The 20,554-nt window shown below is 41.2% G+C and overlaps 7 protein-coding genes and 1 non-coding gene across 8 annotated transcripts; 5 read left to right on the forward strand and 3 right to left on the reverse strand.

Moving 5' to 3' along the window:
- Positions 1-79: 79 nt before the first annotated feature.
- On the forward strand, positions 80-1,995 carry SS1G_01379 (hypothetical protein; the record flags this gene model as incomplete). The annotated part of the gene is made up of 4 exons (XM_001597135.1): positions 80-367; positions 571-905; positions 960-1,533; positions 1,585-1,995. 4 exons carry the CDS (start codon positions 80-82, stop codon positions 1,993-1,995), a joined length of 1,608 nt encoding a protein of 535 aa, XP_001597185.1.
- A 479-nt stretch (positions 1,996-2,474) lies between these two features.
- On the forward strand, positions 2,475-2,555 carry SS1G_14528. The gene has a single exon. It is a non-coding gene; the product is annotated as a tRNA-Ser (tRNA).
- A 581-nt stretch (positions 2,556-3,136) lies between these two features.
- SS1G_01380 (hypothetical protein) lies at positions 3,137-4,551 on the forward strand (the record flags this gene model as incomplete). Its single annotated transcript, XM_001597136.1, has 4 exons — positions 3,137-3,297; positions 3,371-3,779; positions 3,828-4,216; positions 4,275-4,551. 4 exons carry the CDS (start codon positions 3,137-3,139, stop codon positions 4,549-4,551), a joined length of 1,236 nt encoding a protein of 411 aa, XP_001597186.1.
- Positions 4,552-4,886: 335 nt separating this feature from the next.
- On the reverse strand, positions 4,887-5,024 carry SS1G_01381 (predicted protein; the record flags this gene model as incomplete). The annotated part of the gene is made up of 1 exon (XM_001597137.1): positions 4,887-5,024. One exon carries the CDS (start codon positions 5,022-5,024, stop codon positions 4,887-4,889), a length of 138 nt encoding a protein of 45 aa, XP_001597187.1.
- A 1,135-nt stretch (positions 5,025-6,159) lies between these two features.
- On the forward strand, positions 6,160-7,659 carry SS1G_01382 (hypothetical protein; the record flags this gene model as incomplete). Its single annotated transcript, XM_001597138.1, has 6 exons — positions 6,160-6,282; positions 6,337-6,411; positions 6,457-7,202; positions 7,255-7,387; positions 7,446-7,519; positions 7,572-7,659. The coding sequence occupies 6 exons, from the start codon at positions 6,160-6,162 to the stop codon at positions 7,657-7,659; spliced, it is 1,239 nt and encodes a 412-aa protein (XP_001597188.1).
- A 6,294-nt stretch (positions 7,660-13,953) lies between these two features.
- SS1G_01383 (predicted protein) lies at positions 13,954-14,510 on the reverse strand (the record flags this gene model as incomplete). The annotated part of the gene is made up of 2 exons (XM_001597139.1): positions 13,954-13,983; positions 14,199-14,510. The coding sequence occupies 2 exons, from the start codon at positions 14,508-14,510 to the stop codon at positions 13,954-13,956; spliced, it is 342 nt and encodes a 113-aa protein (XP_001597189.1).
- Positions 14,511-16,407: 1,897 nt separating this feature from the next.
- Positions 16,408-18,131, reverse strand: SS1G_01384 (hypothetical protein; the record flags this gene model as incomplete). The annotated part of the gene is made up of 3 exons (XM_001597140.1): positions 16,408-17,454; positions 17,503-17,764; positions 17,815-18,131. The coding sequence occupies 3 exons, from the start codon at positions 18,129-18,131 to the stop codon at positions 16,408-16,410; spliced, it is 1,626 nt and encodes a 541-aa protein (XP_001597190.1).
- Positions 18,132-19,690: 1,559 nt separating this feature from the next.
- On the forward strand, positions 19,691-20,001 carry SS1G_01385 (predicted protein; the record flags this gene model as incomplete). The annotated part of the gene is made up of 2 exons (XM_001597141.1): positions 19,691-19,914; positions 19,962-20,001. 2 exons carry the CDS (start codon positions 19,691-19,693, stop codon positions 19,999-20,001), a joined length of 264 nt encoding a protein of 87 aa, XP_001597191.1.
- Positions 20,002-20,554: the final 553 nt, after the last annotated feature.

Genomic DNA, 20,554 nt, shown 5'->3' on the forward strand with positions numbered 1-20,554 from the left:
TCTATGCGTTCTGAAGCTTCTCCGCGTGTTTGTCAGATTACTGCAGCGCTAAATAATTCATTCTGAATTGGACAGAAAAATGACGGACTCAATTGACCACTATTACCAGAACAGGGATGCGACGCCGTCGAAAACTCTCTGCAATGAAGATTCCTACAACAAAACAGCTCCTCTGCCTCCATTATCCACCCTACTAGAAAGATCCGAAAGTCCAAGTTCGAAACGGGATCCGACCAGTCCCAATTCCACCAAATCCACATCCGAAAGCCTACGTCGCGTTACAAACTCTAGAGGTGCTGAAAGTAGCACAAGGGGCTCGATGCGAACGAGTCCCAGTGACGGAGGTAGTGTAAGCAGTAGGAATGGTGTAGGTTTAAGTGGTGCAGGAAATTTTGCAGATTTCTTCAGTTCTGAAGTTTTTTATATTGTGCTTCATAATCCAACGACCGCGCATCGGTTTTTGAAATTTTGTCAGAATCGTTCCTGTTCGGAAAATCTCGAATTTTTGCAAAAGGTACGCTAAAATAGCTTGCCATTGTATATATGCTAGTGCTAAAAATACAAAATTAGATTGATGAATACAATCGACTGATAGATGAGGCAACTCGTCTTCTTTCCACCATACACTCGACTTTCATCTCATCCGAGGCACCAAGGCAAATCAATATTTCCAGTTCTCATACTCGGGAATTATCACATGATATTAAGAACGCGACATATAATGTTCTTCCTGGCCTGCAAGATATTTTCAATGAATCACAGGAGCAGATTGAAAAATTACTAGCTAGCGACTTGTATCCACGTTTTGTAAGACATCAGGTTACTGCTTCCGCCACTATGGCATTGGCAAACGATAGAGAAAGATATCCAGGTCTGGGTGACTGCTTTTGCTTGACTGATCCGAAGTATGTCCCATTCAAATCTACTATTCCTCTAGAGTCCGAGCTGACAGTGTTAAGGCGGGCGGATAATCCAATTGTATTCGCTTCAGATGGCTTCGTCTCTGTCACGGGATATTCTAGAACAGATATCATTCCTCGAAACTGTCGTTTCCTGCAGGGGGCATATACTGATCGTCAGTCAACAAAACGTTTACGAACTTCCATTCAAAATTGTGAAGAAACTGTTGAATTACTCCTTAATTATCGCAAAAACGGTGATCCATTTTGGAATCTCCTTTATGTTTCCCCCTTACTCGACGGTAATGGAGATGTCAGATTTTTTCTCGGAGGACAAATAAATTGCAGTACGACGATTCACAGTCGTACCGACGTTCTTCGGATCTTAAGTCTAAATGATGAAGATACTGAGAGTGTGAAAGAGGGAAGTAGGAAAACTCCTAGTGTTCGAAGTAAGGATTCCAATAATCAGAGTATTTATGGGAAAAGTTCCTTCTTTAAAAGCTTCAAAAAGTACAATGCTAAGGCTGTAACAATTCGAGATGAAGCTGGGATGGAGGGCGAATTGATAGATAGGATTGGCAAATTACAATTCAAGACACAAGTCGAAGAATTTTATACAGCCTATTCAAAGGTGGGTTTAACGTCTCAAAGGTTGCCTAACATTCACTAACATCAAAAACAGTACCTCGTCCTATCTTACCAACCGCAATCACAAAATCTCACCGTCAAATTTTATTCCCCAGGTATAGTCGACATGCTTGGTCTCAACCTCCCTAATGGTGAAGTGGCCCCCATAGTCGACAAAGACATTTTCAAAATCCTCACCGAACACTCCCCATCATCCGTGCCTCGGACATTCAAAACTGTAGTCAAGGAAGGTATAAAAGCAGGAAGAGCAGTATCAATCGAAACGAGTCTCTTAACTGGAATAGAAGAAATCAGGAAATCGCAAGGAATTTTCGGAGGTGCAACAATTGATCGAGAGAGGGGATGGAAAAGAGCAGAGGAAAAATATGTTTGTCATTTTACGCCTTGTAAAGACGAGGAAGGAAGAGTTGCTTGGGTGGTTTTGACTGTGGCGCCGAAGATGTAGAATTCTTTAGGGGGTATTGCGGGCGTTACGTGGGATGTTAATGATACCCGGAATTATATTTTTGTATTGTATTCGGATTGAGACTGTGAATTATTTTTGTATATTTGAGAAGGAGAGTGGGAAATGGGAAATGGGAAGATAATATGGTAGTAGCGGATGGGATGGGAAAATATTAGGCGATGAGATGAAAGTGTTTGAAGATAAACTGCGGAGAAACCATACACGCCAATTAAATGGATAGGAATTCGTCGATTTAAATATTGATCTTGATAATTTCGAAAATATTGAATCTCGCCTCGTCATACCTTGTGATCGATCGAAATATCTTTACTTTCTAAATTTATACGATAATTGTATTCCATAAAGATTGTCCGTACTCAATATTCATAGATTTATCGAAAGTCGAGCCTCTCTCCCAGGGATTTTCTTTTAAGCATTATATGCTTTATAACGCCAAAAAATATCATCCAACAAAGCAAGGCGTCGTGACGGAGTGGTTAACGTGATTGACTAGAAATCAATTCCTTTCGGGGGCGCATGTTCGAATCATGCCGACGTCGAACTCTTTTGCCCTTTTCTTTTTTTGCCTTTTTGTTATATAAAGTGAATGAGAGATAGAGTTATTTGTGTGTGGATTTTTCTTTTGAGGATTTTTTTGGGGGTTTGGGGGTTTGGGGATTTCTGTGGTTTTGAGGGTGGAGTGGAGTTGGATGGGTGGATCTAATATTTTATATCTCTCTGCATATCAGACTGTCCCAATCACATGCTGTAAGGTTAAATAATGACCATGTTGCGCGGCGGCTTGTAGCGCAACATTAACTGTGATCTCAATATCTTTTTAATTCTCACAAATTAAAAGTATTTTTCGTGCATCCTTCAAAAATACTAATTGCACTTAGCTGCAATTTACATTTACCCCGCTGTGGGCATCTATGTCGCCGGTACAGTCATCAGGTAAGGTAATATCTCCATGGACATTCCGACTTCAACATGGAAATCCCGAATGAAAGGGAGAAGAATCGTAAAGACGAAGAAGCAGGATTACATTAAATACCCTGATGAGTAGTTTCATTTTCAGATAAAACCTCATTCAACAAACATTCTTCCATCATTTTCAATATTGAAATAACTATCTATCGACATGTCTCAAGCAAATTCCAAAAAAGTCATCATCATCGGCTGTGGTATTGCAGGTCCGGTGATCGCAATTCTACTCCAGAAAAAAGGATACACTCCCATTATCGTAGAAAAAGTCAGAGTACTGGGTGATGCAGGTGGATCGCTGTTTCTACAACCAAATGGGTATGTTATGTTAATTACCACAACTACACTATGTAGGTACTTATTCGAATTGAAATGGCTGATCAAGCGATAGTTTGAAAGTGCTTAATTTGGTTGGTCTTGCTACGGCAGTGACGGATCATGCGCCATGGGGAGAACAGTTCTGGGATAAGACGCATACTGGGGAAGTTCTTGGAGGTGGAGATTCGCTAGGGTTACTGAAGGAAACTTATGGTCAGCCTGCTTGTGGAACTAAGAGAACTGCGTTTAATTTGGCTCTTGAGAAGGCTGTCTTGGATGCAGGAATTGAGTTTCATTCTGGTTGGAAATTGGCTAGTATTGAAGAAAGTGAGAATGCGGTGGTGGCAATATCAGATGCTGGTCAGAGAATCGAAGCTTCGTTTCTTATTGGTTGTGATGGTATTAAAGCTGCCTCGAGAGATATCTTGCTTAGACGTAAGGGGTACAATGAACCTGAAGCTACGTATACGGGATTAATACAGGTATTATTAACTCTCAACCATTAGTACCGATCATACTAACTTATTCAGACAGTAGGATTTTCACCCACACCGAAATCTCTTCAGAATACACTGTTGAATGTTTTCGGGCCCGCTGCTCATTTCATTCACTATCCAGTCTCTCCCAGCCATTCATCATGGGCAATCACGCAGCGACAAAGCGAAGAAGAAAAGGAAACATGGCGTCTAGCAACACCCGAAGAACTTGCAACTGAAAAAGCAAATCTCCAAGAACAATTCAAAGATTGGGCATCGCCAATACCAGAAATTATTAGTGGTGCCGGAAGATTGCTCAAGTATGGAATCTTCGATCGACCGGGCTTGAATGCCGAACAGTGGTATGACGGGAGATGTATTCTTATTGGTGATGCTGCACATCCTACTAGTCCACATTTGGGTCAAGGTGCTAATCAAGCTATGTATGTTAATACCATTCCACCCATACTTTTTTCCATGGCATGGTTAATGTATTTCTAGGGAAGATTGCTATCACCTCCAACGACTTCTTCCGGATGCCGGCGCCAACCTCTCAACAGAAGACCTGACTAAAATTTTTGCCGAATTCGCAGGTTTAAGACAACCTAAGACGGCAATGCTAGTAGCAGCTGCTCGGGCACAAGGAGAACGGAGGGTTGTGGAGCCGGAAAAAATGGAGGAGAGAAATGAGTATTTGAGAGAGGTTTGGAAGAATGTAGATGTTTCTCATAAGGCTTATGATGAGATGATGAGAGGACCGTTTGATGCAATGGCTTGACAGATGTAGGTAATCTTACGATAGTGTGTGGACGTTCAAACGGAAATGTAAAGTCGCTTGGACCAGAGCGTCTTCAAAATGTATTCAGATGCTAGTAATAATTCAATCAATAGTGCGGATATACGTATAGGATGATACGAGTACGGCTCATTGCTTTCCACCCCTTTTTACTGAGAAAAGAAATTGATATGGGAATCTCTCGTCGTTTCCAATCGAATTGCTATTAGGTCCAGGACGAGTGACTTTAGCTTGAGGTTCAGCATCCGAATCATGATTCTATTCATCTAATCTAATGTTCATATTATCGAACTTCAAAAAATCATCAAAGTCGATGTTTATCTCGTTATCGGTCTAGCATCAGATTCACTGCCGGAAACTGGCTGTGATGCCAGGTAGATACTACCAAATTTGAGTCTCGTTTGGGACTCAAGATCAGATTCGTCACTGCGTTCGGCAGGATCTTTATTTGACATATTGGATGATTCGTTGTCAGAACAATCTGTTGGCTCGTTTGTTACATGATGGACCAAATCGTAGCTCAAGCTTCTCCTCGTACTTACTTTCCGTCCCATCTGTGAGAATATTAATATAACTTCAAGCACAAGAGTATAGACAAATTCCAGTTACCCTTTAGTTCAAATTGATGCAATACAGAGAGATTTCCTCAAGATCCAATATGCGTTTCAAACAATTAGTTGAGAGCAGATGAATAGTGGACCAGGACTACAAAGAAGGCGTAAGGTGTCGTGGGTATCATCGACGCATGTGAACTCGATTATAGATTCCAATTGAACACAACACAACGGATGGAAACCCCGAAAGGGCCATCGAGGCCAAACATCTTGTGAGAAAAATCTAAATGCCTTGATTTGAATTTGTTTTCTTTAGGCTCAATGCTGGTTAATATGGGGATGTTGGATTATGTGAAGATCAATATCACGTGACTATCCTTATTCTCACTTGCGATCTTGGCTGTAATTTTATGCTTCATGGTAATGCTGCCTTAGAAGGCTCTTCATGCTCAGGTGCTTTTCTTGAAAGTGCACACGTTGCCAGTTAAATGGACTAGAGAACGAGTGATGATTGCGTGGAGATACTTCTCTTCACGCCACACCACTTTTTTGTCCTCGAAGTTTGTTTCCTGTTATCACATGGACTTTATTTGCCCCAATTCGAAAGAAATTTTTGCCAAATGCGAGATATGAAGTTCATAATTGCCAATTGCCATATTTCATAAGTCATACACATGTCTTGTGAGATACAGAGCGTTACTACAACTATGTTTTCCGGTCTCTCGCTCATCCGATTGCCAATCATTTCGAATCTCAAAAAGTATCTTAGAACTGTAAGCGCCAAACATATTCATTGATTCAAGGCAAAAGCAGTCGGGATTGAATTGTGATGCTAACATGGCTACCAAAGGTCACGGACTTCCCCACGGACATATGACAATCGGCCTGCTGTGATAACCCCGGATCTCTATTGTTATTGGCTGACTGTTTGAGTCTATTGATTGATTAATAAAAGCTAGGTCTCTTAAATCAAGCTGCATACACTGATTTCAAAACTGTTGGCAAACAACATCAAGCCCTTTAAAAACAAAGAAAGATGTCATCTCAAGTCACAGAACTTGGGAACGGGAGAACGTGGACACTAGGTGATAAGTTCGAGGCAAAGTATCCTCATCATGAGAGCGTGAAAGCATTGTGGGATACGAAATGGAAATTTCCAGTGCGTGTTTCCCTGGGCTGGTATGGATCCGACGACGATACTCATATTTAACAGTGTACGAAAAGTGTGTATCCTTTCCATGATGGAAAGTTCGAAGATTTTGAGCCCATATTTGATCATCTAATTGCTGTGAGTATCTCCAATTGCCCTCCTTCAGTTACTTACAGATACTAGAACAATATAAATGATGGATATGGTAATGCGTACACCGAAGCCTTCTTTCCAATTGCCGAAAAGCTCACCGCACAGGGAGATGACGCCATGGCTTCTGGCAATCAAACCTTAGCCTCTAAGCTATTTCTTCGAGCTGCTTGTGTTTACCGAATTGCACGATTTCCATACATTGGTAAATTCCAGAAAATAAGTTCCCAAATTAAATGGAAAGCATGGGATGCCCAAAAGGCAGTATACATGAAAGCTGCAACGAAATGGGATAGTCCATTTGAAGAAGTCACAATTGAACATATATGTGCGGAGGGGCAAGATCAACTCGAGATACCACTATACGTGAGATATCCTTTCAAAGGTCAAGACATGAGGGTTCCTGTTGTTCTTCTTTTGACTGGACTTGATGGATATCGACCGGATAATACAGCTCGCAGCGATGAGTTCATCCGCCTTGGATGGGCATGTGTGATTGCGGAGATTCCAGGGACAGCCGATTGTCCTGCTGATCCAAGTGATCCTTCAGCTCCTGATAGGTTGTGGACAAGCATTCTGGACTGGATGGAATCAAGAGATAAATTTGAAATGAGTCGTGTGATGGCCTGGGGCTTGAGTGCTGGTGGATATTATGCTGTAAGACTAGCTCATACACATAAATACCGATTGAGAGGAGTAGTTGCACAAGGAGCTGGGGTTCATTACTTCTTTGGTAAAGATTGGCTTGAGAAGGCTGAAGGACATGAGTATCCATTCCAGTGAGTGTTTTACTTGCTAAATTTCCGGAGACTGGATGCTGATATTTTCTAGACTTAGTCCCGCTATGGCATTAAAGCACGGTTATACCTCTGTAGAGGAATTCCGGGACAATGTTCAGAAGAGGTTCTCACTCCTGGAAACCGGAATAATCGATAAACCCTCGACAAGACTCTTGCTTATCAATGTATGAATATCATCGTCAAATATGTGATGTATATCGTGACTAACAGCGCATCTTATAGGGGACTTTGGACGGACTGATGCCTATTGAGGACTCCCAACTACTGTTTGAACACGGAACACCGAAAGAAGCTCGGTAAGTTAGAAATCTATTCGTATATCTGGTGGCGCTTTGTTAACAGTTTTAGTTTCTTTCCTGGGGCGTTGCATATGGGTTATCCAATGGCCAATTCGGCAGTGTATCCATGGATGGAGAGGGTGATGCTGATGGAATAGCGCAAAGAGTATACAATAATATCTAAGAGTCAAAATTCGAACGAAAAAACCACCATCATCTCAAAGTTCCTTTGTGAGATATTTTGGGCCATCATTATAATTTTTTAGAAGCCTAGTGATTTTTATTGTGTATAGCAGTGTGTAGTATATTATACCGCATATCTTGACTCGTCATCGTGACGTCCCGGGCCCAGTTCGACTAACAAGAGACGGGCATCCGGTGTCTAAAGTTTTGTAGAAAGTGCAAGTGTGTCTGGACAGAGAAGAATTGATTATAGTCATTGCTGCAAAGCCTGGAGTTTCGACTTCAATCAAATCACAACCCAGCTGCCAATTGAACGGATGAGCTTTAGGTTTCAAGTTTCAGTAGGAGAAAAGCGGTGAATTGTTCTGTGCTTATATCACGTGGGGTGTGTGTGGCTGGTTTACGCTAATGCTTTCTCCACATGTCTCGATCAGCAATCAGAACGTGTCGTAAAAATAAGCAATTTCTACCCAGTCAATATCACCTCGTATTTCCTACTATTTAAAACTTAAGCGAATAGAAGATCTCTGGATGCTGAATGTTCACTGTCTTTAAAGGAACTGTAATCTGTGCATTGGGGAAGTCTCCTGGGTCGAAATTATGGCTACCGACGTTGACACCCACTCTACGTTGTATAATAGAGTATCAAGATGTATTGCAAGTATTATACGTTTCCATCGAGCCAATGCTTCCAAAGAGGGTCTGTGCCCTCAAGTCATCATATCATGTTACCGTCTTCGGCACCGATGGTCTCCTAAAGCCCTGTCACATCCTCAATCGCAGAAAGAGGAAGTTGTAAGACGGATTTTGGAACAGATGATTGAGGTGAGCATGATTAGTTTTCATCGTTTGTGAAGCCGTTTCTAAAAACACAGGTCCATATGCTGGTGAAAGTACCTCAAAAAACCGCACCCTCTGGAAGAAATTTACCGGCAACAATCGAGCAAAGTTATATTCTAGATCCTGCCTGTGAGACGGAGAGCTGTAAAACAGGCGAGTCCTGTGATGATTTATTGAATTCAAGCATATTCAGGCCCGATCAATTAATGTATGATTCAAGCCTCGCGAGACCAAATAGCATAATAAGTCGGGAATATGTCTCCATGAGTGAGCTTGAACCAATTGCGTCACGCTTTTTCATTCCCACCAATACAAACATTCTTGGCTCTTCTACAGAAGTTCACAGTAATAAAAGACGTCGTACTTTCGGTGTTAATGGCGGTTCCAGTGTCATGGAGCAATCAAATAGTGAAAAACAAAGCCAGGTCAACCCGCAATCATTGACTATGGTGTCATCAGCTGGTAGAAATCAAGTAGGACGGGGGTCACAAAGCTCCGACGTTAGTGGTTCAAATGAGACCCAGTCAAATGCTGAAAGGCTTGCACACGAGGTAATTTATTCTAGCGTTAACGATGCCATTCCCTAACTTTATCAGGTTGCCAATCTTCCTTGGCTAACTCAAGGTCTTCAAGAATTGAGTGAAAGATATCCAGATGATCAATACAAACTTGTTTATGAAAACGATCTACTTCAGATCAAATGTCACGACTGCAAAGGACGACTGTACAAGGTTCATTATCAAAATTGTGATGTTTCAAACATGGAGTGGCATGCAAAATCGACAGTACATGCAGATAGGGTAGAAACGAGGATTGCTGAATTAGGAGGCGAGGCAAGGCTTACAGATGAGGTGAAGAAGAGACGACAGGCTCTTGAGTCTGCTAGAAAGACGGCCCCGCGAAGGTTTCGAAAATCATATTCCAGGCCAGCAGCTCCATTTCAGCCAGCAGCTCCAAGGAATTCAGCGCCGCAACATCCAGGCTCTACATGGAATGCATCGCTCCTCCGCGACATGTCCCAGCAACTTCGAACAAACAGCCACCATCAACAGTCTTCCATGCCAGAGCAAAATACACCTAAGATTCGACAAGATTATGAATTAGATAGTCCTAGTGGCACGCCACCCAGCCCCTCACACATCGCCGAAGACTTCAACCAAAATGAACGATCCTCTTCTAAGATCCAACAACTAGAGTCGCGCGTCCAGAGCTTAGAACTTGAAAACATCGCCCATGAACGCACAATTTCCGTGCTACAAAACAAACTACGCACACAACAGCAAGTCAACAATACACATCAATCTGTCATTAAAGATTTAATCCTGCGAGTCCAAGCGCTCGAGCAGAAAGGATGAATAGCGCGACCGGCTTTCCACAAGTTTCATATTTGAGATTCCCCTGCTACAAGCGAGCATTAATTGGAGACATAGACAATAGATGAAGTGGCCAAGATATTCTTTATTTTAGGAGATAGTATGCGATTTCCAAATGTTCAAGGCTCTGAGTTAAGCTAAGCTTCTGCTTCTGGAATTCGAGGTAGGATTTAAATGTACATGAAGATGTGTTAAGAACGAAACGTTTATCACTTTTAGCGCTGAAACAATAGATAAACCAGAGATGACCTAGGGATCATCTCAAAGGCAGAACGGTGAAAATATGTATTGCTAGTACTGTACATATTGCTATTTTTATGGTGAACGAAGGGGTGTTAGAGGATTGATATTTTCACCATGTTTATAATTTGGTAGTTTGCACATATAATTAGTTGATTTATCAACACCACTTTATCCATACATTGGGGAATGGGTCCATTTTCTGTTTAGTCTTCTGCTATTTCACAAAGACGTTAGATCTGAATGATTAAATCGAATCAGTGTATTAACAAAAGAAAAGTGGATTAGTAGATTAGATAATTTCAATAGAAGTCTCTTAGTGCTCTGATTCCATGATTAAATTTTTGCTTCCTCCATTTCTTGTTCGCCTACAAACGTCTAAAATAAATGGAGTCCTACCACATCGTCGGCTCCACACTTCATCTTCCCTCTCCTCCACAGCTCCTACCTCCTCCCACGTCGAGCTATAAACCGCGGATCCTCATCCACGAGAAGATATGTGCGAGCTCAACCCTGTAGTAATAATAAGCGACAAGACTAAATTAAGGTGACGCTGCGATAAAATAGTAAGATCTTACGATAATCTTCGGGGGGAGAAACGTATGCTATTGGGTTTCTTGAGACCAGAAAGAGCATCAGATTGAATTGATTGATTCTCTAGCTAAGCAGTTAAGCTGCGAGTATATATTCAAAAAAATGAAGGAATAAGGTTAGATATTCAGCCTTCGGAATTAAAGTGCTTTGAAATCAAAATATTGAAAGCAAACAAACAGTATACCAAAAAGGAAAGAATGAATTAAAAGTTGAGTTTTGTTTGCTCCTTATATGCATCATGCAATATATATGCATATGCTGCCAAGATCCCAGGAGGTCAACATATGCCGTCGGCGCTGCAAGCGAAGCGTAAAGATCTTTAACTTCAGGCTCGCCATTGATTTCGCTAAATGAAGATCAAATTCGAGAATAAATATGTTTCTCGCTACCAAGTTTATGTATGTTCTGGCTTTTTGATAGGGAACCAGGTGGAAAGATTGATAAGTAGTGGAGAAGACTGGTATAGTAAACTCATATCAAATCTCCGAGAACAGATGTGTCTCAAAAACTAAATCAGCTAATACTGCTATCATCCGGCTTGGAGGTAAGATCTCAATTAATTACTAATCAGATTGAGCTAAAATTTGTCACGGTCCGCCAGGGATCGTTCGATAGTTGGTACACGAAGAAGGCATAGACTTCTAACAGCTCAACGCCATTAGACAGGTTTCTAGTTTGCCTACCGCTAATTATTTTTCTGCCGGAAAGAGATATTGGGATCTATGCTGTCTAAATTCGTTTTGTTCCATGTTCATAAAAGAAAAATTTTGGCATTTTAGAGCACATATCGTTAGGGTGAAAGATTTCACGTTTAATAAATGATTAAGTAATTGTTACGATCACGGATCTTACAGTAACCGGTCGTGTGCCTACGAGATGCGATTCGATCAAAATAGTATGGGATTAAGGTCATGTGGGGATCTGAAGAGCACAGACTCTGTTATTATATGATTCCCACCGATCTCACCGACTTAAATCAAGTGGGAGCGATGGGATAATGGGATAGGGAGTACGAAGATCTATATAATTAGGAGGGATTCCCTCACTCTAGAGCTTCGTGCTCAAGATCAATCATTTAGTATAATATACTATTAGTTACGAATTGCATTATTGTCATTACTTTAAGTCCCTGCTTGACACCTAGTTATAAACCACCTCGAGAGCCTAGAGCACTTCCATATGATTTAGATGGCAAATCTTGTAATAATAGGCTAACATTAATATAAATATTAATTATATTAGCTAATTAATATAGCTAACACTCAAGTGTAACGATACTATACTGAAGGCAGCGGCTGTCTAAGGTTTCATCTGATTGATAATTGTGGATTAAGGCTTTATCACTGGTATTCACTTGAAAGTGAATTCGTTACTAGATCAAGTAGAATGTAGGTAAACTAATTGATAAATAAGTTGAGCACGAAGCTCCTAAACTATGAAACTATTCTAATTATATACTATGTGTTTCCTGATGTCACGATTCACCATTAGGATTGATGGTGTTACGATGGTAGCAAACTGATTAATTAGGAGAGCTTAGGCCTTGTGCAAAAGCGATCAGATTTCATCGAATTAGTATGTGATCTTGGTCACCTGAAGATCGTGTATGCACGCACCATCAGAAATCACGTGATAAGGAGCTCTAGGAGCCCTGAGGAGCCAGAAAGCTCCTGGGGGCTCCCTTTATCGATCATTATATAGTCAGAGTAGTTTCATAGTTTAGGAGCTTCGTGCTCAACTTATTTATCAATTAGTTTACCTACATTCTACTTGATCTAGTAACGAATTCACTTTCAAGTGAATACCAGTGATAAAGCCTTAATCCACAATTATCAATCAGATGAAACCTTAGACAGCCGCTGCCTTCAGTATAGTATCGTTACATTTGAGTGTTAGCTATGCTAATTAGCTAGTATAATTAGCATTTATATTAATATTAGTCTATTATTATAAGGTTTGCCGTCTAAATCATATGGAAGTGCTCTAGGCTCTCGAGGTGGTTTATAACTAGACGTCAAGCAGGGACTTAAAGTAATGACAATAATGCAATTCGTAACTAATAGTATAGTATACTAAATGATTGATCTTGAACACGAGGCTCTATACAAAGGAAATCCATCTTGATTATATAGACCTTCATGCTTTGTGGCTCGAAGGAAGCGAGGGGATCGAGCTTCGATCCTTTCGCTCTCCTCGATCGAAGGGCTCGAGAGGCCAAGCCTTCGAGCTCTTCGAGTCCTCGCATCACGTGTTATTACTAATCCTGTGACCTAATTGTTACCTGTCGTAACACACCATTAATTTTGTGCCTTCGACGAATGAAAAATAAGTAAGGTTACCACGCGGGTAAATTGCTTCGGGATAAAGTATTCGATGATTCTGTCTAATTAAACACTGGTTTTAATGCCCCTTAACTAGGTAAGTAATAGCTCTCAAATATTTCGGTGTTTCTTTCAAGTTCTAACCTTTCCAGCATTCTTTCCCAAGCAAGTTAGAGCCCAATTTTTGTCGTTTCTTGAAAATATCAACTAGCCATACCTTGATGGAGATTTGAAGCGCCGGCGAGTCACAAGAGGTAGGCATGCCCGATGTCTATCATGGATACTGATGTATCCACGTTGATATGAGCCATTGAAGTTCGTTGTCAAGTGCCTCGTTGAAAGTTTTATCAGCGCAACGGAAATAATAGCGAAATGCAGATTTGAGCAGTACTTTTGGTTGTCAGCTTCACAGGTATATGATTCAAGCAATACCAAAAATAGCATCATCAAATTGAGTTAAGTATAAAATTCAAAAGTATTTTGGTATTTCTATTACTTGTGTGTGCTTCATCTCCGCACTGCCCTGGAGATCACTGCACCCAATCTCGACTAGCAAGATCGGTCGATTCAGTGAGTGATCGGACGGACTCCGTCAAGCACATGCTGCTCCTCAGCAGCCTTCCAGACGGCTAACTAAACATTCATGTAGATATGCAAGCTCCCCAACCTTTTGAACGCTCCTCTCAGAATTAATCATGATTCCTGAGCCCGAGAGATCTTAACAACACGATTTCTATCACATTATGCTTCTATGGCCGTCGAGTTCCACCCACAGATTCTTCTAACGTACACTTACCAACGATTGTCGGCGTCGTTTCCACCTTCGGTCCCAAACGTCGACAATCTCGGTGCGAAATAAAACATCCCGTAGGCAAGATCCTCGATCGTCTCTTTGTCATAGTCATTTACATCCCGCATCTCCCTTATATTGCTATTGGAAATCAAATACAGTGAGTTTAGAGCAGGAAAAATGTATTCTGGTCTATCATTCAGAGCCTCCTGTCAATCAAAATCGCAAGGAATTGCTAAATTTTGTAGATTTCTACAATGTTGAGCGAAGGAGAGAATGGACCTCCATGTAAGCGCATCTGAAGTATCAAACATGATCCTTAAGGAAACTATTCTAGCTCCTAGCGTCCGGCCTACCTCTTCAACAAGATAATCGTTGATACCGGCGCTCGAAGGCTGGCATCTACAACCTGAGGGATAAGGTGCTTTTCTGGCATGTGATCCAAATGCAAGAATCTCTAATAAAGGACATTTCCGGCCGAGAAGTAAAAGATTATCGCCACTCACCCTACTCTGCGCACCAAAAGTGATTTTTAGATAGGTGAGATTTGGGAAATTTGATGCTGATGCAAGAATGTTGTTTGAGCGAGGAAAATTTCGTAAATCGATAACTAGCTCATCCAGGCTGGGTACGTGGCGAGCCAAGTATTCTAATTCTTGGTCAGACATGCCCGTATTAAGTTCTTTCAGGCTCGCAAATATGGGGCTGGAAGAGTCTGTGTTGCAATAGAATGAACCCAAGTATCCTGAACATCGGGAATAGTTAAGTAGGTCATTTTCGGAAGCCTGGCTATGATTTCGAATACCTCGTATGACCAACTATTGTAATCCCCGGTCCGGATGGCGAGGGAAGTGTGAGCATCAGCTTTTTGACAAAATCGAGAAAGTCCATCTTTAGTTATCTTACTTGCTCTAATTCTGTTGAGCGCGAGAGTTTTCAGCTCTGGACAAGATTTTGTGAGTTCTTCAAGAAGAGAATCAGAAATACCGCTTCCTTGGTACACTTTGAAATTCTCTATGTTTGGCTGTGCATAATGAATAATAATCCTTCCTTTGCTACGTTTGTTCGCATTAATTGATTCGTGAAAAGTAATATCTTGTAACTGAGGAAATTTCAGGGAAACAAGTTCCTTATGCCATGAAGTTTTGTCAGGATCTTCAGCATCTAAATTATCTCCGAAGGACAGAACGTGTATGAAATCGGCATAATATTGCGCCCGTTTAACATTTTGAATGACGATCCGGGCAAGGTATCTTGTTTTTGGTGTCTTATGTTCTGAATCTTCGTAAACTCCGCAAGCGTACCATAATATCCGACAAGCTTCGAATGAGAATGTTTTTGAGATGAAGAGACACTTGTGTAGAAAGTGAGGTGATGAGGCTCCACCCTGAATAAATGTCGCAGCTACCTAGGGGAGATTAAGTGCGGGATGCATGATGGGAACCGCAGCTTATGAAATTGAGAAGTCAATCTGGACGACCTTGAACGGCAGATGTTGATTGTGTCCCGCACATAAGAAGAAGATGACATATATAGCGTGGTAGATGTGAAGAAATACAACATTTTCAAACGGAAAAAGAGGAAATACTCTGTTAGGCTCAATATGGCAACTACGATGATTGTGGGTCTATATAAGGTTAATCAGGAACGTAGCTCCAATAATAAGACAACCTTCTTCACAACTACATTTTCTCAACACAACCTTAACCCAAATAAGGGGGCGCTTACCTTCAAATATGGACCCTCTATATTCGTAAGGAAGTACGGATGTAAAATAAAGATAATTACCCATTCATATAACTGTTCTTTATATAAATAAAATTATACTTCCTTATTTCAAAAATCCTAAACTGCTTGTTTCTTTTTCGTTCTTAATCAATTCGACGGAAAAATATAAAAACCCATCAATTTTATCAATTAATTGACAATTAAGCGAAATTCCTAAGCCATCCTACCTCCAGAATACCCCTCAGGTTACCCACCACGGCCACGAAAAATGAGGCGCCTACATCCGCATTCCTCCTACCTGATAATAATTATCACTAGCAATTATGATTCGATTACGAAATTGGGAACAAATCATGCGATGATAGTAGTAAAAAGAATGAAATTATTGAGTAGAGATCAAAGACGGAATATAGGACGATACTTTCAGAGGAGACAGTATGGGGTTACTCTATATATATATATATATGATGCTGCCTCTGTTTAGTCGTGCTCTTTCGGAAGTTCCCTTACTTTGTTTACGCTTTATATTATCCGAAACAAACAAATAGGTCGCCGAGGACACGCTTGAGAGTGAGCAAGAATATCAGGTCACGGTATTGAAATTTGATGACTCGGGACTGACAATGGCGAAAGAATTGGTAATGTGACATCCCATGTTCGAATACTGTTATCCTATCTTTGTGCCATTGATTTATCTGAAACCCGTTGGTTGGGTGCTATTAATCCTTTCAAATTTGCAAGTTTTATAGGTCAAATAGCAAGAAGTAACGCATCACGTGCATTGCGTCATTGAGGCTGGCTCTAATATAACTATCTCTACACCTCTAATGCGGTTCCTCACCAAAGTTCCACCTCGAGAAGTAGATGTGGCACTTTCGTCGAGTTAGTCGGCATTGTGAAGGTAACATTCCAAAACTCAAAATCATTAATGGTAGCATCCGCACCACCATAGCCTCCTGCGAATGACAGTGTATAATTCATATCAACTGTGCCAGAAACTTTCAGATTCAAGCCCTGGATATCCTCAAGGCTCGAAATAGTCCTCTTTTTCGTAAATGGCGAGAGCAAAAAGGTAAATATTGAGGTACCATTTCCTTCTGGATAAGTCAAGTTCAATGAACCCGGTCCAGCTTCGGCAATGACATGCATTTCAGTCGCGTAGAGTGTAAGCCATCCAATTCCATCACCGGTATTCCATTGCATAAGAGCGGGGTTGAAAGTGCCTTGATTCTTAGCAGGTCCACCTATAACATTTTCATTGAATGTTTCGGCGCCAATGCTAATGTTGTCTGCAAGCCAAGCTGTAATGTTGCGGGGGTAAAGGTCAAAGGGTGGAGAATAGGTTGAAGAAGTGAATGTATGCTCGCCTTTGAAGCTTTCAAGGGCCTCAATCACACTGGTGGGAATTAAACTGTTGTGAAATTCAGACAAGATTGCGAATAATGGGCCGTACGCAAAATCGGAATTATGTGACATAATGTACGGCTTGTCGATGATTGATGACTTGTTTTTTCCTACAGCATTCCATATGTGAAGTGCAAGCAAGCTGAGGTATTTCGTCATGTCAAAGCCGTATGAACGATCCCAAGGACCTCCAACATTGAGGAGTTGAGGATGCCATAGATTTGATACTGCTTCCCAAGTATACTGGATCATCGAGGCGCCCCTTTGTTTCATCACTGAATCATGTGGCAAATATTTAGCCCATAAAGTCATAGCAAATAAAGATACTCCAGTGTAAGTGCCGCTGTTAAATTCCGAAAGAGTATTGGCTCGGTCAAACAAGCCAATAATTTGTTGAGCATAATACTCTCCGGCGGTCGTCATATTGCTGTCTTTCAGCCGGCGGCCAGTCCACCCAGAAACGAAAGCGCGCATTATTGACTAATATCTCGTTAGTAGAGACTATCAAAGGCTGAATAAAGCACTTACAGGATTGGTATAAGCAGGATATAGGTTATCACCGTCCACTCCACCAACACGATAACTGTCGCCTACGGTCGAATTATATAAAGATTCCAGCATCAGGCTAGTCACTTCTGGTGAAATGAAGCTGCCAAATTCTTCAAGACCAACGATAAAAGCAGTTGCTATGAAACCACGCCAATTCGGATCCCAAGAACCATACAACACCGGTGGGTAGTACGGGCTTCCCAATTCTGGTTCTTCTGGTTCTTGCTGATAATCCCCATACCTATAGTCGTCAGCTCTTGGCTCATGCAATCAGGGAATAGCTAAACTCACCACTGGGCTTCAGGATCCTTGAACTGGCCATTGATGACGTTTACGATTATCCTCTCGGCTTCGAGTACATCGGAGCCTTGATTTCTTGCCAGAAGTCCAATGGCATACCACGCTGAACTTCTCGTATTATGTCTCAAGGCCACAGCACCACTTGTTCCATAGAGATAACCAGCTGAGTTGTCATAGGCCCTATCCAGGTAGTCCATTGACTCATTGAAGAGTCCCTGTGCATTGTAGGGTAAATTAGCAACAAAAGACTCAGCCCGAGCAGTCGCACCGGCGATGAAAAATAATGCAGCAACCTTTAGAAGACCCATTTCGAAAAGATAATTATTACTACTGATACCGGACGGGGAAAATCCTTTGCATATAAAGCTTGAAAATATCCCTGCCATCAAAGAGAAACGTAAATACTCCGTACAAGGATGGCATGAATCCCGATGACTGCGGGGTAAAATGGGCCCGCCGGAAATTCTGCATCATTAAAAATGAATGAAGTCAAGATCCCCTTCAGGTCCTAACTCCGAGATAGTGGATTGGGTCTGTCGGCTAATGATTTACACACGAGTACCGTGGTCTAAATCGCGGTTAATTGAGTAACGTTGCACTTTTCGTACCTGGGCGCAGCACAATCTCGAGATTTTAACGGAGTAAGGTGCTAAGATTCTGCACCGTTGATAAGTGAAGCTTGCCTTTGATGTGTGGATGATAAAGCGGAAAAGGAACACAGAGCGGTATGAGTTGATGGAGTAACCTTGAAGTGATAGTAAATGAAAATGGAGGGGCTGATAACAGCCCACTCTTCAAGAATTATTTGAGCATTGATCTCGTATATCGCGGACAAATTGGGGCGTATTAGTGAATCTAGCCTAGCTGCAGAGTTCATCTTCCTCTCACTCATATACATTGCTTGAAAAGATAGATAGCTGACACGATGCTATTGGCGAAACTCGATACTTCGTGTCCAAGGCTCCCAAGATGGAAAGAATTTCGCATCACAATCTCAAAGCTTCAATATGGTGTAGATCCATTTTGCCAATCTATCCTTTGGAATGATAGATTGCAGAGCAAGGTAGCTTCACATACTAGTTGAGCTAAGATTCTGAGTGCCTTAATTTATATATTTCGTTGTGGTTGTCTCCTAGTTTTACCTGCTGGGCTTATCTTTGGATGAGTAATCGGACGCACCGGCAAGTTTTGCGGCTAAGCCTTTTTAGACTACATTTTGGCAGAAATTTAAAGCCATTACATTCACAGTAGCGGTGTAACGACGTTAAGTTCGTTGATGGAATCTATATATATTTACTATACTCCTGCTCAAAGCGCACATATTTCAGCCCAGTATATGAATCATCTTAGTGAGATGTTGTTCAAGATATTTTATAGTGTTGGTGGAGTTTCTTGATGTAGTCAATCATTACGCTAAACTTTCGCAGGATAAATTTTCATAACTGCAGCCTGCTAAAAGTAGAGGTAGGTAATTAGATATTGAATAGTCGCATCCTGTTTTAGTAATATTGAAGTCCGGATGTACCTGACCGATCAAGCATTAGGCCCGACTGTGACAGCTAGTGCTGTTACCGCCCCCAAGATTAGTCAGGAGAAAGGGGAACGAGGCCTCATTAGTGATTCGTTTCAATCCATGGAGGATGAAGGTATACATAGCTGACAGGGCTCCCTTGTAGATCGTCATACTCAAGATACAATCTTTAGTATTTCATATTCTTGGTTACCATGCGATGAGATAACGATATTGTTATCCTTGGACCGACTCCTACTTAAACCTTAATAAAACCTCCCACAGCTTTCCTAATAGTCCAAGTGTCACTTTCGCATGATACTAAATTGTAGCGGCGCAATATCCAGGTGGAAAAATATGGCTCAGGATCCTTCCGAATCGAGAAAACCACAGGAGGTTAAATTCGTTGCACAGTTTTCTTTTGAGTCAGGCATAATGGCGTCCCATCTATTTTGGAACGTTCTAGCCTCGATAATGGTTCAAAAGGTTCTTGAACACGATGGCCGATTCGCAGGGCTCATCCTCAAAAAGTTAGATAAGGAGCCACAGAAATCGAAACAAACTCCAGGCAGAGTAGCAAAGTATCTTTGGGATGAAATGATTGCTAACAACTTTGCCAAAAATCTAGAACCGCGTCGAAATCTGCACAATATGCTCGACGGAGTTGAAAATATAAATTCCGAAAATGTAAACGCGCAGGAAATACTTGAGTTCTTGAGCCTCTCCACTGTGTATCCAAAATTTGATGACCTGTATCAAAGAAACGGATACTAGATCACCAACAACTCGTACTACAATGGAGTCCATACCATATCGACCTAGAGGGCACAGACGAGCAACAAAAAGAAAACCCGGAAAATGGCCTCATACATACTTATCACTGACTACCGAATTAAAGATCTCAAAACTCTTAAAGGTTTCAGTGGAAAGTTCGAGGTGAATAACAAAAATAAGCTCACCCGAGCTTTCAATTCCTTCCACCACAAGTTACTAATGTTTAGTAAGTTTGCTTTATCTATGAATTCATATGACATATTTTTTCGCTTAAGCTGATAGGGGTGATTGAAAGGCAGAAATGCAACTATATATTGCTGGAAGACGAAGTAGTCAGATTCAACATTCAAAGAAAGATTTTATGCCTTTTTCCTCTGACTAGTTATTATGACTGGCGATTCTCCGATTCCATTATCACGAATTTCTTCGCGAAAATCTAAAGATGAT

This window comes from Sclerotinia sclerotiorum, genomic scaffold, assembly GCF_000146945.2.
Source record: "Sclerotinia sclerotiorum 1980 UF-70 scaffold_2 genomic scaffold, whole genome shotgun sequence".
NCBI classification, from domain to species: Eukaryota; Fungi; Ascomycota; class Leotiomycetes; order Helotiales; family Sclerotiniaceae; genus Sclerotinia; species Sclerotinia sclerotiorum.